This window comes from Zingiber officinale, chromosome 8A, assembly GCF_018446385.1.
Source record: "Zingiber officinale cultivar Zhangliang chromosome 8A, Zo_v1.1, whole genome shotgun sequence".
Lineage (NCBI taxonomy): Eukaryota > Viridiplantae > Streptophyta > Magnoliopsida > Zingiberales > Zingiberaceae > Zingiber > Zingiber officinale.
The window spans coordinates 80,651,268-80,665,797 of NC_056000.1; the positions used below are offsets into that span (position 1 = coordinate 80,651,268).

At 33.7% G+C, this 14,530-nt stretch overlaps 1 protein-coding gene across 1 annotated transcript; it reads left to right on the forward strand.

Annotated features, from left to right (window-relative positions):
- The first annotated feature begins 5,554 nt into the window (after positions 1-5,554).
- Positions 5,555-13,558, forward strand: LOC122009706 (oligoribonuclease-like). The gene is made up of 9 exons (XM_042565970.1): positions 5,555-5,769; positions 6,397-6,518; positions 6,639-6,773; positions 7,044-7,120; positions 8,161-8,242; positions 8,323-8,378; positions 9,999-10,085; positions 11,423-11,513; positions 13,185-13,558. Exons 2-9 carry the CDS (start codon positions 6,407-6,409, stop codon positions 13,313-13,315), a joined length of 771 nt encoding a protein of 256 aa, XP_042421904.1. The 5' UTR covers positions 5,555-5,769; positions 6,397-6,406; the 3' UTR covers positions 13,316-13,558.
- The last annotated feature ends 972 nt before the right edge of the window (positions 13,559-14,530 follow it).

Here is a 14,530-nt window from a genome sequence, read left to right on the forward strand (position 1 = left end):
AGTAGAATAATAACTATTATTATTGTAGGCGAACTCCACCAAGTGTAAGTGGTATTCCCAACTACTTCTGAAATACATAACCCATGCTTGTAGTAGATCCTCTAGTATCTAAATGGTGTGTTCCGTCTATCTGTCTGCCTAAGGGTGAAATGTTATATTGAAATAATGGAGTTCTATACCCATAGCTTGTTGGAAACTACACCAAAATTGTAAGGTGAAGGTGGGTCTTGATTATAAATAATGCAAAGGGGAATCCCATAAAGTCTAGTGATATCTCTGTAATATAACTCTGTTAGGTAATCCAAAGAACCAATTTTACGGATGGATAAAAAATGGATAGATTTAGTTAATCGATCAACGATTACCCAAATCGAGTCATGCCCCTTCTAAGTCTTGGGTAATTCCACCATAAAATCTATCATGATGTGTTCTTATTTCAAAACTTGTACAACATGTAGGATTTAACTCAATACTAGAGGGGGTAAATAGTATTATAAATTTTATGAGCTAATTAAACTAGGAGTTTAAAACTCACATAGTAAAGCAATGGAATAAAAAACAATAAGAGATAACAAGAATTATCAACTTTAACCAGAATTATCAAAGCATGCAATTTTAACTCTTAATAATATTATGGAGCACACAACTTTCGATATTCAGCAAGATTAATAAATATGCAGCTTTTTACCCTTAACATAATTTAGTAATCCAAGTATGTAAGATATTGATCTCTAGTTTAGTCTAGTTTTTATTATCATGTGTTTATTTAATGCCCCTTACGCTTTGTTTACGTTTGTTTATACATTTCAATTCATTTAATTACTTGCATGCTTGTTTCATCTAATGCTTTAAGTTCTTCTCATTAATTTGAATAGTACTTAGGTTAGATCAGGTTAGGAATCCTTTACTCTATGTTTTTTTAATTCTCTTACAATTGTAGTTTAACTAGGTTAGAGTTTTAATTATTCACATCACTTTTCCAATTAGTAGTCTTAGAATGCAACACAAACCACCCATTTACAATTAAAAAAACCCCAAAACCAATAGTGACTTAATCATGAGACTATCACCCTATTGTTATATTCCTTGTGAGAGATGGTCCAGGTCATTCCCTATGCTATATTAGTGTAGCGGGGTTCCATAATTTGAATTGTAATTGTTTCATGCCAATAAGGTCGTAGTCAATTTCCCTTTCAGGTCAAATCTCTTCACTTCTTTGATGGGTGAAACATGTAGGAATATATGATCTCTTATAGTAAAATACAGGAGTCTTCGTCTGCAATCTATATAACTCTTTTGTAGGCTTTGAGCTCTTAGTAATTTTTGTTGGATGATTTGCACGGATTCCGTATCCCATTGAATACCTTATCAGCCTAGGAATTGTCATTCCCCAACTTCTTCTTATAGGATAGGGGATCTACAGGCCCTACCAAATAAAGCTTCAAAGGACATCATCTGAATAGTAGAATAATAACTATTATTATTGTAGGCGAACTCCACCAAGTGTAAGTGGTCTTCCCAACTATTTCTAAAATCCATAACCCATGCTTGTAGTAGATCCTCTAGTATCTGAATGTTGTGTTCCGTCTATCTATCTATCTAAGGGTGAAATGTTATATTGAAATAATGAAGTTCTATACCCATAGCTTGTTGGAAACTATGCCAAAATTGTAAGGTGAAGGTGGGTCTTGATTGGAAATAATGCAAAGGGGTATCCCATAAAGTCTAGTGATATCTCGGCAATATAACTTTGCTAGGTAATCCAAAGAACCAATTTTATGGATGGATAAAAAATGGATAGATTTAGTTAATCGATCAACGATTACCCAAATCGAGTCATGCCCCTTCTAAGTCTTGGGTAATTCCACCATAAAATCTATCATGATGTGTTCTTATTTCAAAACTTGTACAACATGTAGGATTTAACTCAATACTAGAGGGGGTAAATAGTATTATAAATTTTATGAGCTAATTAAACTAGGAGTTTAAAACTCACATAGTAAAGCAATGGAATAAAAAATAATAAGAGATAACAAGAATTATCAACTTTAACCAGAATTATCAAAGCATGCAATTTTAACCCTTAATAATATTATGGAGCACACAACTTTCGATATTCAGCAAGATTAATAAATATGCAGCTTTTTACCCTTAACATAATTTAGTAATCCAAGTATGTAAGATATTGATCTCTAGTTTAGTCTAGTTTTTATTATCATGTGTTTATTTAATGCCCCTTACGCTTTGTTTACTTTTGTTTATACATTTCAATTCATTTAATTACTTGCATGCTTGTTTCATCTAATGCTTTAAGTTCTTCTCATTAATTTGAATAGTAATTAGGTTAGATCAGGTTAGGAATCCTTTACTCTATGTTTTTTTAATTCTCTTACAATTGTAGTTTAACTAGGTTAGAGTTTTAATTATTCACATCACTTTTCCAATTAGTAGTCTTAGAATGCAACACAAACCACCCATTTACAATTAAAAAAACCCCAAAACCAATAGTGACTTAATCATGAGACTATCACCCACCCTATCGTTATATTACTTGTGAGAGATGGTCCAAGTCATTCCCTATGCTATATTAGTGTAGCGGGGTTCCATAATTTGAATTGTAATTGTATCATGTCAATAAGGCTATAGTAAATTTCCCTTTCAGGCCAAATCTCTTCACTCCTTTGATGGATGAAACACGTAGAAATACATGATCTCCTACTATAAAATTCAGGGGTCTTCGTCTGCAATTTACATAACTCTTTTGTAGGCTTTGAGCTCTTAGTAATCTTTGTCGGATGATTTGCATAGATTCCGTATCCCATTGAATACCTAATCAGCCTAGGAGTTGTCATTCCCCAACTTCTTCTTATAGGGTAGGGGATCTACAGACCCTACCATATAAAGTTTCAAAGGGCATCATCTGAATAGCAAAATAGTAACTATTATTATTGTAGTCGAACTCCACTAAGTGTAAGTGGTCTTCCCAACTACTTATGAAATCCATAACCCATGCTTGTTGTAGATCCTCTAGTATCTGAATGTTGTGTTCCGTCTATCTATCTGTCTAAGGGTGAAATGTTATATTGAAATAATGGAGTTCTATACCCATAGCTTGTTGGAAACTACACCAAAATTGTAAGGTGAAGGTGGATCTCGATTGGAAATAATGTAAAAGGGTATCCCATAAAGTCTAGTGATATCTCTGCAATATAACTCTGCTAAGTAATCCAAAGAACCAATTTTACGAATAGATAGAAAATGGATAGACTTAATTAATCGATCAACGATTACCCAAATCGAGTCATGCCCCTTCTAAGTCTTGGGTAATTCCACCATAAAATCTATCGTGATGTGCTCTTATTTCAAAACTTGTACAACATGTAGGATTTAACTCAATACTAGAGGGGTATAAATAGTATTATAAATTTTATGAGCTAATTAAACTAGGAGTTTAAAACTCACATAGTAAAGCAGTGGAATAAAAAATAATAAGAGATAACAAGAATTATCAACTTTAACCAGAATTATCAAAGCATGTAATTTTAACCCTCAACAATATTATGGACCTCACAACTTTCGATATTTAGCAAGATTAATAAATATACAACTTTTGACCCTTTACACAATTTAGGGGGTGTTTGGTTCTTTCCTAAAAATAGGAATCGGAATGAGAATCATAGTATTGTAGAATGAGAATGGGTCTGAGCATGGATATCACTCTTAAAAATAATATTTGGTTAATTGAATATTTTCTATCAGAATAAATTAAAATTTTCTTTTTTACCCTTAAAGGAAAATAAGAGAAAAATTAGATGTGAGAGAAAAATATGATGAGAGAGAATGATGAAAGAGAAAGTATGATGAGAGAGAAAGTATGATGGAAAGAATGAAGAGAGAGAAAGTGTGATGGGAGAGAGCATGATGATAGAAGATGAGAGAGAAAATATGAGGAAAGAAAAAATATGATGAGAGAGGATGAAGAAAGAGAAAGTATAATGAGAAAAAATGAGGAGAGAGAGTGTGATGGGAGAGATTGAGGAGAGAGAAAGTGTAATGTGATAAAAAGCATGATGAAAGAGAAAGTGTGATGAGAAGAAAGAGAAAAGAGAGTGTGATGTGAGAGATTGAGGAGAGAGAAAGTATGATGAGAGAGGAAGTTTGATGAGAGAAAGTGTAATGAGAAAAAAAAAGAGGGAAGAGAGTGTGATGGAAGATATTAAGGAGAGAGAAAGTGTAATGAGAAACAAAGTGTAATGAGAAAAAAAAAGAAAAAGAAAATGTGATGAGAGAGATTAAGGAGAGAGAAAGTGAGTGATAAAATGAGGAGAGAGCAAATATGATGAGAAAGAACAAGGAGAGAGAAAGTGATATGAAAGAAAAATTAAATAAATATATTTTGATATTTGATATTAAGGGGGAAAATTTTAGTTTTTTGTCAAGGGTATTTTTAGAATAAGAGAATATTTTGATTGTTGAAAATAGAGTAATGACTCATTGAAGGGGGAGACATGGGAATGAGTCATTACCCAATTATAAGAATTCATTATCTTATTTGTATTTCCATTTCTATAATCTAAAAATCAAAAATGACAATCAATGATTGTTATTCTCATTCCCCACTCTTATTCCCCTAAACCAAATATAGTAATGTAAGATATTGATCATAGATTCATAGTGATAAGTACAAATAGATAAACACAGCCTACAAATATTGATTCTTATTTAAAAGTGTTTGACGGTTCTAAACCGTTGAATACTATGATCAACTAAGACGACTTAGGTTGAAGATTTTATTATATTAAAAAAAATTAAATTATAAATTCATAAAATCATTTATTAGACAGGATCATAATTATTAACAATAATTATATATTAAAAAATGATTAATTAGTTATTAAATAATTATCTACAGATAAATGATCAAAGGATTATAAAAAAATCAATATAACAAAAGAAATTATTAAATATTTAAATTGTAAAAAAGAATTAAGAGTAGTAGTTTAATGCTTTTGAAATTTTACTTTCACATGGAACATTTAAGATATTTTTTTTTAAGGTTACAGACCTAACTGCTACTGTATATTTCTATTTAATAGATAAGAACTCAATTTGAAATCTCTAGCACAATTTTAACACACTCTCTCAATCAACCCTAACCTCTCTTTTTCCTCAAATAAGGATGAGTAAAAGTTTGGTTAAACAAATTGAACCGGTTGAATTTTAAAATTTTATTTAATTTTTTTCAAAAATTTAATTTTTTTCAAAAATTTAAATTTTTTTAAAAAATTATTAATTTAATTAATTCAGTTTGATTTTATTTTTAAATTTTTTATTCGATTAAATAAAATAATCTAATAAATTATTTTTTTATCAAATTAAATCTTTAGACCCTGTGTTTTTAAACTGAAATCAAATTTACTAAATTTTTAGATCTGAATTAGAAAATTTTATTTAATTCAGTGAAATCGATTGGCTTGATTCGTTATTAAAAAATTTAATCGATTCGTTCAGAAAAAAAAAAACCTTGATTCTCGGTTCGGTTTTAAAAGACGCGCATTAAAAACTAGAACCCTGCTCGTGCTCCAGCTTTCCGAATTCTGAGATCCGACACCCGACGGCGTCCTCAGCGGCTTTCTCTTCTCTACTTCGCGCACGGAACATTTTCCCCTTCATCTTTCAGTCTCGCAGGAGAGGATCTTTATAGGGCTTTGCGGCTTCATTGACGGTTCTTCTCCTTGGTCTTAATTCCGTGGAGATTTGATGCTTTAGGTATTCATTTTCGCCAGACAAATATTTTGTCGTTGATCTCTTAGAATATGGGATACAGGCTTTTGTGATCTTCCTTTCGTGATTTTAATATAGGATAAGCGGTGTCGTGATCGCCGGGCGTTTGTTTAGCCACTAATCTGTGGTAGGGCTGCCTTTTTTTTTCTTCTACTATGGATCTCAGATTGTCCGGATACTAGGACAGTAGTCAAGATGTAGTATAAGTTCGTTAAACTTCCGTGATTACAAAGTAGAGAATACGGGTGGCGTTCTAATACACTTCAACTCCCTTTGTTGGCAGCCTTTTTTCCACGAACTAACTGTTTAGGGTTTTTTACCATACAATTAGGAATTACATCTGTGTTTGCTGGTTTATCTCTGGAGCATGCCCATACCTCAATTTCAGGATGGTAGGATTGTGCCGTTCAGATTTTGACAATTTTTGCTCTTGTTAGATGCTTTAACTAGTTTTTTTTTTTTTTTTTTTATTTCCACGTGAGTTTATGGTTGAAATTGCGAAAACACAAATGAATTTCTTCAAATATTTTGCTTCTAGCATTACCATCTTCCTAAAACCATACTATGTTTCCTGAATCAGATAAGCATACTTTTCTTTATTTTATTGCTTAGGGATTTTGAGATGAGCAATCTTTCAAATATTTTCTCTATTCTGGAAGTGGATGCTGAAGATGATAAAGAACAGATAATTTCTATCGCAGTTGCCAAAGATGCAAAAAAGGATAAAAAATCAGGTCTTTTCTTTGTTATATATAATCAAAATTGAGTTACTTCAAATCTAGAGAAATCAATATTCGAATATATTTCTGGAATGTATCTGTTTTGTGATGGAATTCCAGTACTTCTCCTAACAGATGTGACAAAGACTAAAAATCAAAGGCCAAGGGAAAATACAAACACGAGAGATGATAAAGTAGAACAACAAACATTTGCATCACCTTCAGAAGACTACAGAATGCCTCTTGTGTGGATTGACTTGGAAATGACAGGTATGAATTTTAAGAATTGGTATGCTGTACGTTGAAAGGGTAGTCATTGGTGAGTTTATTGAATCTAATATGGCAATGCTTGTTGGTATATGTACATTCACAGGACCAAGTGATGGACATATGTACTCCTAATGCCTGCTTTTTAAAACATATATAAACAAGAAGTCAATTCTCAATCATAGCTTGCAATTTTTTTTTGTGTGTGTGATCTCCATACTGCATGGTTTGTCAAACATCCAGAATTTGATCTTTTATGACTTGTTTACACAGGTTTGCATATTGACGTTGATCGGATATTGGAGATTGCATGTGTTATAACAGATGGTAAATTAACCAAATCAGTTGATGTGAGTTCTTTTGTTTGTTCATGCATCTTATTTACCCATGCACCATGTGTAACTTCTCATCTATTTCATCTTCTTATTTGCCCTTTTGTTCTGCTATGTTTGTCCTAATTGTTAAAATTTCGTAAGGCAAAGCTATTTCTATGTTCTCTTTGTTTGCATTTTTGAACTAGAAATATTAAATTAGTTCTAACAGGATTCCATATATTCTGACAGCTTGAAGTTGAAACAAGTCTATATATGAAATTATTATATTGTTACTTTGGATACATAATTTGTAGATGCAGGCCTGTGTGAGCACCAATGTGGTTAGAGTCGTTAGATATTAAATGAGAATCATCTTTCTGCAGATTATAGATTGTTGGAAATCTTTTAGATATGCAGCATTTTCTATTTGAGCGGATAATAGTTCTTATTATTATTGAAAACTACTATCTTGCTGTTCATTTTTTTTTTTTGGAGGAAACAGAAGGCAGTTTGCCTACCAAATAAATTAAAGAATGCACAAGAGACTCATTAAAGTAGCTATAGTAATGGTATAGGAAAATGTTCTTTATTATAGTTCAGTTCATTATTCAAACTGAATCTTGTGTGGCTTTCTCGAGATGTTAAACCACAAAATGGACTGTTTCTGTAAACAATTAACCTTCTACAATTATTGTTCCTAATATCATTTGGACATTGTATTGTCACCTTTGTGATTGTATATACAAGCAACATTTGACATTGGATCGTTGCCTAAATCTATATTTTCGCTATGAAATAAGTTTGTCTCTGCTTCCTCTCTCAGAGGAGTTTGACAACAATCTTCGATGCTTTCTATGTCTACCAGATTATTGATCAATTATTTTCCTACAAATAAAGATCTCTGAGCTGGCCACAGTGGATGCTTTTTTTTATCCCCTTCTCTTTTAGGGAACAAGGACCTGTAATATTCTTACCAAATATGTTTGATGGAAATATGTTTTGTAGAACACTGATGGGCCCTGCCTTTATTCTATGAGCTGTGACACTGAATCAGTTTAAATCATTTCTATATTCAGGGTCCAGATTTGGTTATTAAACAACCAAAAGAGTGCTTGGACAAGATGGGAGAATGGTGTCGTGATCATCATGCAGCAAGTGGTATCTGCCCTGTTGTCCTTAGTTTTGTTCTCCTCTATTTTCTTCTAAAAAACTGGGAAGTTCATTTGCTATTCCTGCAGGTTTGACAGAGAGAGTGTTAAAAAGTACAGTAACAGAAACAGATGCGGAAAATCAAGTATGGATAATCCTTTAAATGCTTTCCTATTACTTGCTTGTAGTCTTCCTCATGTCAGCAACAAGTAAATGAAGGTGCATATAACTGTAATGCTATAAACCAAATTCACATGGAATAATACCAAAAAACATGTGCTGGAAGGGATTACCACATTTCAAGGATGATTTTCCTTTGGGTATATTTGGACTAGGAAGCTATGACATATTGATTACATTATAAATCAACAACCAACCTCCATTTCCACTTTCAAGGTTTAGCTTGAATCAAACAACAAACTTCTTTAAACACGCTTTATATCTTGATGCCTGTAGTTGCATTGATCCTTTGTTGTTTAATTCTGTACTGTTTGTATTGTTCGATGCAGAGATAGCATCCAACTGAAAAAGGATATAGTGCTGGTTGGGCCAGTCCTTATCAAACATATTTATGGGACATTTATTTATATAGTTTGTTAATGATCACATCAATTGATTTATTATCCCTAATGACCGGTCAAGTAGTACAGCACTAGACATGTTGTCAAGGTTTGTATAATATTTCGTTCATCAGAAAATCCTGTTTGAAAATTTTACAAAAATGAAACATAACAAAATTAAGAAGCAGAATGTTCTCGTAGCTAAATGGGGTTGGCTACTTGAGACTTTTCAATGCACCGACTAATTAGCTTTTCCTCCATGACTACATTATAATTTTGTCTTTTTTTTAAACCTACTGATTATAATGATTGACAACATTATAGTTGATACAATTTTTTTCTGCATACCAGAAGTTTTCTTTGCAAATGTTGTTTAAATAGCTAGTCTCGAGTGCATTTTTTTTTCATAAAAGGGCACATGAATCATTTGAACTTGTTTCTTGGATAACAGTACGTCATCAGATGTGAATTTTGGCAACCATCCATCTTGTACTTTTTCATCTTCTTCTTACTGGTTGGTGCTGATCAACACCAAATTTTACAGACACAATATGTTGTCTGACTCCAAAACCTACCATTCTGGCCAGCCACAATACCAGACACTGGAAGGCCAGAAATATCTTTCCATTAGGGTATTATTCTTCCTGATTGGTGCAAACGAGCACAAAGTTGATATCCAGGTTGACACTGAAACTTTACCATTTTGGTCTCCCATCAATACCTGGTCAATATTTTAGAGCTTGATGGTAGTGCTCTAGCATATTAACAATGTATATCTGAATCCACTACACATGAGTCTAGTACTCCCATTTCCGTGGATCACACCTTTTATAAATGCACGAATTGCTAAAGTGCAAAGTATGCCATCTTATGTAATGATTGCAATCAGTAGCATATAGTGTTTGAGTTACTGATAGTTTCCGTATTTTTGTTGTTGATATCTGTTAAATTTGCTGTCAAATAAATTATACAGTATACATGCTGTTGTACAAGTTGTGACTACCATATTTGTCTGGTTATTTGGTAGATGTGTATGCACAATTTTCCATGCTGATGCATGCAGCTCAAGTGGCTAGCATCACATGTATTTTCTGCTCTCTCTATATATAGGTCTACGTAGCGAGTGGCATGAATTTTTAGAGTGGGGGCATTGCATGTTATCTAGTTCTTGCATTTTTGTTGAATGATCAATTGACCAATTGCAGGTTATAGACTTTGTGAAGAAGCATGTGGGTTCACAAACTCCACAGTTGGCTGGAAATTCTATTTATATGGATTTTCTCTTCTTGAAGGTTAGAACATCTCTTCATTTTTATTACATGAATAATTAAACTCAGCATTTATTTGTCAATATCTTGGATCTCCCAACACTTCTGATGCCATGCAAAAGCTTTCTTTAAGGAACAGATATGGAATAAATTGTGCACGTCTATGGCAATCTGAATGCTTCTAATTAATTATTAATCTGAATAAACTTAAACGGCCTTCATTTGATTAACAAACTTCTTTTGTTCTTTGACTTATTTTACTCTAGTAGCTTCTTATCACAATTGGCAAACCTTAAATGTATGTGATACCATGGGGAGGTGGGACTGCCAGTAAGGTTTATTATGAGAAGGCTTCTTTCTTGCTTTTCAAAATTTGACGTTCATTAATAAATAAAATGCTTCAAATACAAAATGCTCAATCCTACCACTTCTCCCTCCATATTGTGTTTTACAAGTGCTGCATTATTTTTAAATGTTATTGTTCTTCTTATTGTTGATGGATTTCATACTAGTAAACCTTTATCTGAAGTCCTTTTTACCTAATTTTGTTTGAAACATTGTCAAGCAAGATGGATTTTCACTTTTTTGCCTTAGGTTGGGTTCACCTGCTAATGGAGGAGAAAAAATTCCTAGGATCCTGTTTACTTCATCTTGGTTGACTGAGAGGAGAGGAAAGGTAAAATTACCTGATGCTCTCTACCTTATGATGTTCATCAACTGAGCTCACCCTAAGCCAACCGAGGCCCGACACTACTCCAATCCCCATGCTTTCTAATGCCCAGCATCCCCTCTCTGCCCATCCAACAGTCTGATGCAGCCTGTTCACTGACCTTGTCTGACATCCTCCTCAATGCTAACCTACTCTCACTCCCCACGCAATGCCAACCTCGCCTGTCACCCCATGTCACTTGCGGGGAATACCTTCCATGAAGACCATCCATCTCCACCCATTTTTGGGCTCACGTGATTTTGGTTTGAAAAGCTCCAAAAGGGGAGAATTTGCTTTCTCTCTTCAAGATTTTTACTTGTTTAAACAAGGGAAAGCACTTTGAAATTGGAACTCTCCTCTCCTTGCAAATTGGTGCGGCTAAATTGGGCCTTAAGGAAGTGCTACAGCGGGTAGGAATTATGCTTTTCTAGTTTTCTTAGGGAACATCTTCGTTTGATTGAAGCCTAGGCAGTGTTCAACCTTAAAACGTCCTGTTCTGTTTTCTTTCCTCATCAAACAAACTCATATGTTAGACATATCTGTCGCTGCCTTGTAACATCATTGAAATCTCATTGGCTTTTTTCTAATGCCATTGCATTTTATCGCTCAAGGAATTAGTTTATTGTCTAATCATTAAAATGTGATCTGACAGAAGTATATGCCTTCTCTGGCTGCCATGTTTTCTCATGTGCTAGTTGATGTTAGCAGCATTATGGCTTTATGCATCCGTTGGTTTCCAAAAGGTAATGCATCAGATACCATTTAACTGTGTTTATGGGTCATATTATTTTGGATATTTTTTCCCTTTTACAATTTAGATGCTTCTGAAAGCATGGTTTTCATGCCCACAATGATAATGTTCAATCTCATTCTGTCTAAATGTTATAATAAGCAGCTGATTTATTCTAGTCAAGATTTATGGGAGCAAACACCCATGCATTTACCCACTACACCAACCCGTGGGGTAGAATAGTCAAGATTCATAATGCATATGCATGTGGTTCAAGGAAAATATTTGTCTATTTAATGAGCACAATTCAGGATATTAATATCATAACCAGCAGGAAATCTATGTAATGTCCATATAGGATCAGTGGAATTGGAATGGGTAGGAAAATGTGAAAAGAAAAGGAGAAAGAGAAAACAAAATAAAGTATCTAATGCCTGAGACAAGGCAAGAAGTTCAAAAATTGTAAGGATAATCTATACTTCATTGAGAATATCAATACATATAAATTTCTTTGGAGATAATAAGCAAATTGAATTCTTTACTGAATCAATACAATCCCAATGATTTCTCTTTTCATTTCTCACCATCATATTTTCGTAACCATAGTTCTAAACTAATCTGTTAATTTATGAATATTAATATATAACATTCTATATCTATTATAAAAGTATTAGCATGTTTCAAATTTGACAAATAACTTTGTATTATTGATATATAATTATCCATAAATTAATATCATATTTTGTAGTTATTGATTGAAAATGTTATATTAAATTCTGTCTATAATATGCTCAATATTTAATTTAGCAAATATTTCAGATATTTAATAAATGATTAAATATATAAAAGATTTTATGATTTAAATATAAAAATTATTAACATCCAGTAAAAGTCATTCCTTTCTCAACATTATCTAGGCAAACATCCATTAGATAATGGGATCTAGCATCTATATGACATCTTTGGCAATGAACCTTCAATTTACCGCATTCTTGCCTATTCTTTATGAACCAGTGCGTATACATTCATGTATGGATAAAGTACTTCCATGATAAATGCCTTGTGCAGTTTTTTTATAATTTTTTTTTTAAATGACACTGTCTTTCATACAAATTTAAGTAGAACTTAGAAAGGAGTTGATGACTCGGGAATGGGTCATCCTTTTTCAAATTTAAACACGATTCTTTCATGAACTTGTGATTTAAGCAACTGTGGCATCTGTGGAAATGGTAATAATAACATCGTGCGAACAACCAGGTTTTTGTTTGTTTGTTACACTCTGAATGCTTTATATCAAACTTTCGGTTGAGCTCAAATGATAAGCTTCTGCAGATACCTAGAGGTGCCACATGCTAGATTTCTGAATTTTTGGTTCACTTTGGATGATAAAAGGATATACTTGTGGGTATATACCCGTTTCAGATGATAAATGGATATCAGAATATGCGTGTGACTTAAACAGGAAAAATATGTAGATGCCTGTAGGTGTCTGCAATTGTAAGCAAATCCTTACTTGACCGAAACCGACTATTAAGCATAATCAGGTATTCAAAATCCGACTTTAACTGATTGGCATTGACTGAAGCTAGATTATTGGCTACTGTTTGTCCTGTTAATACGACATTCTTACTTTCCAAGATCTGATTGAATTTCAGAAAATAAGATTGCTTCTTTTATGAAACAGAGAAGAAAAACGCACCAGAAAAGACTCAACGGCATAGAGCTATGGATGACATCAAGGAGAGCATCAATGAATTAAAATATTACAAACAAGCCATCTTCAAAGCACCAAACAACGCCAAGTACAGACACTGATGATTTGTTTACGCCATGGGTTGGAGGGGGGAAATTAAGTTATTGGCAAGTCAAGGGGAGTCTGGTACCAAGTTTCTTTTCCCTCTCGTTACCCAGGATCCAGGAGAATGTTAATATCACTAAAAGGTTGTTTTGGATCGTTTATATACAGATAACTGTTGTAATGCGAATCTGAATGCTATGGATTAAGACACTGTCATAATATAATCATTACGTTGCTAATAAACGTTACCGCTTAAACGATGCGTCTTACATTGGGAATTTCAAGGTATATTAGTTGATTTATATTGATTCATATGCATTGATGATGTAAACAAATGTATAGAGAGATATTCTCTTTCACGTGTGGATACGTAAGAGTGGGTGCAAATCCAGGGTTTAGATTCCACTAAAGTAAGTTGATTTGTGTGTGAGCATGATTTGCTCATGCCGAATGCCAGATTGATTCGGGTAAAATTTGTCTAGGCAAAATAACTAATATTTTGTCACATTAATTCTTTTTATTTGCTGCTCAAAAAAGTAACAGAAGCAATAATTATTGTTAATGGTGATTTCGTAATCTCTAGAATAATAATGGTCGACCACTGATCGACAGCTATGATTAATCCTTATGTATTGAATGGTCTTTACTCGGCGTTCAATGTAGGTAAGGGATGATGCTCTTATATAAAGGGAGACCATGACCTTGAGCAGCACACACACGGAAAGAGCTGAAGCTCTCCACCTACATTCCCCCTCATCTCTCATTCGGTTGAGTATTCATGATAGTAGTTGAATACCTCTCAGTTCATCGTGACCGTCAGTATTTGGTGTGTATCACAGTTAACCGCTGTATCCTATGAAACAGATGATCCAAGAAAACCTCGAAGCATAGCCGAAGGTGGGACGAATCTATCTCAAGGAAACTGTGTCCATCATAGGCCTTGGTCCACCTTGCCCGCTCGGTCGCTTCGCCCGCTCGGCACGACTAGTGGCTCTGCTGCACTACCCGGTCGGCCAATTTGCCTGATTGGTCACTCGATCTGATCTGTGACTTGGCCACCCTACTCACTCGGCTGCCTGCACCACTCGGCCTGAATAGTCACTCTTCTGTACTGTCTGCTCAAAAGCTATACCTATCTCAGTAGATAAACTAAATTTAATTAGGTATCATTTAAATTGAATTAATTCTCTAAAATATCTGGCCGATTGTCCAAGAATATTATCATGCACAAC